This window comes from Pinus tabuliformis, chromosome 1_2, assembly GCF_031772625.1.
Source record: "Pinus tabuliformis cultivar Carrire ecotype Pingquan chromosome 1_2, CPIR1, whole genome shotgun sequence".
Classification (NCBI taxonomy): domain Eukaryota; kingdom Viridiplantae; phylum Streptophyta; class Pinopsida; order Pinales; family Pinaceae; genus Pinus; species Pinus tabuliformis.
In genome coordinates, this window is record NC_142298.1 from 332326375 (window position 1) to 332328426 (window position 2052).

Consider the following 2052-nt stretch of genomic DNA (forward strand, 5'->3'; position numbering starts at 1 on the left):
ATGTAAAACGGGGAACTTCGAGAAAATACCTGAAAGATAAGTGGACAACCTAGTGGCAGTCCTCAATAAAGCCCAGAAAAAATATTCACTAGGGGTTCAAATTGGCAGCCAATGGGACGGTAAATTCATTACCAACGACAACAAAAAAAGGGGAAGAAAAACTACCTTAGAAAGAACCATCAAAATTGGAGAAGTGCTGGTAGAATCAGGAAGATATGCCAAGTTAACCAAGTATTTCAACATCAATCCCAAGCCTTCCCAATGAAGTTGATCTCATGGAATATCAGAGGGCTTAATTTCCCAAGGAAAGGAAAACTCTTAAAAAACATGTTAATGGAAGAAAAACCAGCAGTTCTTTTTCTACAGGAAACAAAATGCAATTCAACAGTTTTGGAAAAAATCGCAGCTAAGGCTTGGCCAGGGGGTATAGTCGCAACTATTGATGCTCAGGGCGCTTCTGGAGGACTTGCAGTGCTTTGGGATGCAAGAAAGATTCAATTGACCAACATACATGCAAATAAAAATTTCATCCAAGCAATATTCCATATAATAGGAACCAACATCTATGGGCACATCACTAATGTGTACTTTCCTCAAGAAACCCAGCACAAGAATGAAATTTTGGAGGCTTTAACAAATCTTAGCACAGATAGGCAATACCCGTTATGGATCGCTGGAGGAGACTATAATATGATCGCTTCGGTGGAGGAAAAAAAGGGAGGCAGATGCAGAACAAACAGGGACGGATCTCTATTAAAGGATTTCATACAGAATAACTGGCTTATAGATATTCCTACTAATAATGGCCTCTACACCTGGAACAACAAAAGGACAGGTCCAATGCAAATAGCATCGCGTCTGGATCGTTTTTTAATCTCTGACAATGCAGTTCATGTAGGTGGAGAATTCACAGCTTCTATTCTCCCTTACTCCGGTTCCGATCATTGGCCGATAGCCCTCCAGTGGAATCGTCCTGGCTGCCATATTAGACGTCCCTTTAGATTTGAGGCTTTTTGGATGTCTCACCCGGACTTCAACGAATTTGTTAGAGCAACCTGGGTAAAATGCAATTTGACGGATGGTACAAAAATGGCTTCATTCCAAAGGAAGCTGAAATATCTCAAAGGGGAAATTAAAAAATGGAATCACTCTGTCTTTGGCAACATTTTTAAGGCTAAGGAAATCCTCAATCAAGAAATGAAAGTGGTTCAGCAAAGAATGATAACTGAAGGACGCTCAGAAGAACTTAGCAAGAAAGAGCAGTCCTTAGAGAATCTACTCCTCGAGCGAGAGTCACAGGAGGAAACTCTCTGGAGAAAAAAATCGAGAGTTAGATGGTTGAAGGAGGGTGAGAAGAATACGGAACTCTTTCACAAATCTACAGTGCAAAGAAGAATGATTAATCAAATTTCCTGGATCACCAATGAACAAGGAGGAAAAATTGAAACACATGAATGAATAGAACATGTGTTCCTCAACTACTTCAAGAAGATGAATCAAGAGCCGGATATAAACAGAACAGAAGCTATCGGGAAAATCATCAGCAATATTCCCAAATTAATCACGGAAGATCATAACACTCTCCTTCTCAAACCCATAAGCCTCCAGGAAGTTGATGATGTTGTCCATCAACTCAAAGCAGGAAAAGCTCCGGGACCCGATGGCTTTACTTCAAATTTTTTCCATCACTTTTGGGATCTGGTCAAATGGGAGGTGTGGCAGGTGGTGGAAGAATCGCGTACCCTCAGATGGATGTATCCAGGACTGAATGCAACATTCATAGCTTTAATCCCTAAAGAAGAGGAATCCTCCACTCCGGATAAATTCAGACCGATTGCTTTATGCAACATCATATACAAGATTGTTTCCAAAGTGATAGCTTCCAGATTGAAGCCCCTGCTTCCACTTATCATCTCTCCAGAACAAACTGGTTATGTTGAAGGAAGGCAGATTACGGATGGGATAATTCTAACCCATGAGATAATCCACTCTCTCAAGCACACAAAAAAACCAGGTATGTTGCTCAAACTCGATTTATCTAAGGCTTTTGAT

The 2052-nt window shown here is 40.7% G+C and overlaps 1 protein-coding gene across 1 annotated transcript; it reads left to right on the plus strand.

The window, feature by feature from the left end:
* Nucleotides 1–333: 333 nt before the first annotated feature.
* Nucleotides 334–1458, plus strand: LOC149205711 (uncharacterized). The gene has a single exon (XM_089397487.1). The coding sequence runs from the start codon at nt 334–336 to the stop codon at nt 1456–1458; it is 1125 nt and encodes a 374-aa protein (XP_089253613.1).
* Nucleotides 1459–2052: the final 594 nt, after the last annotated feature.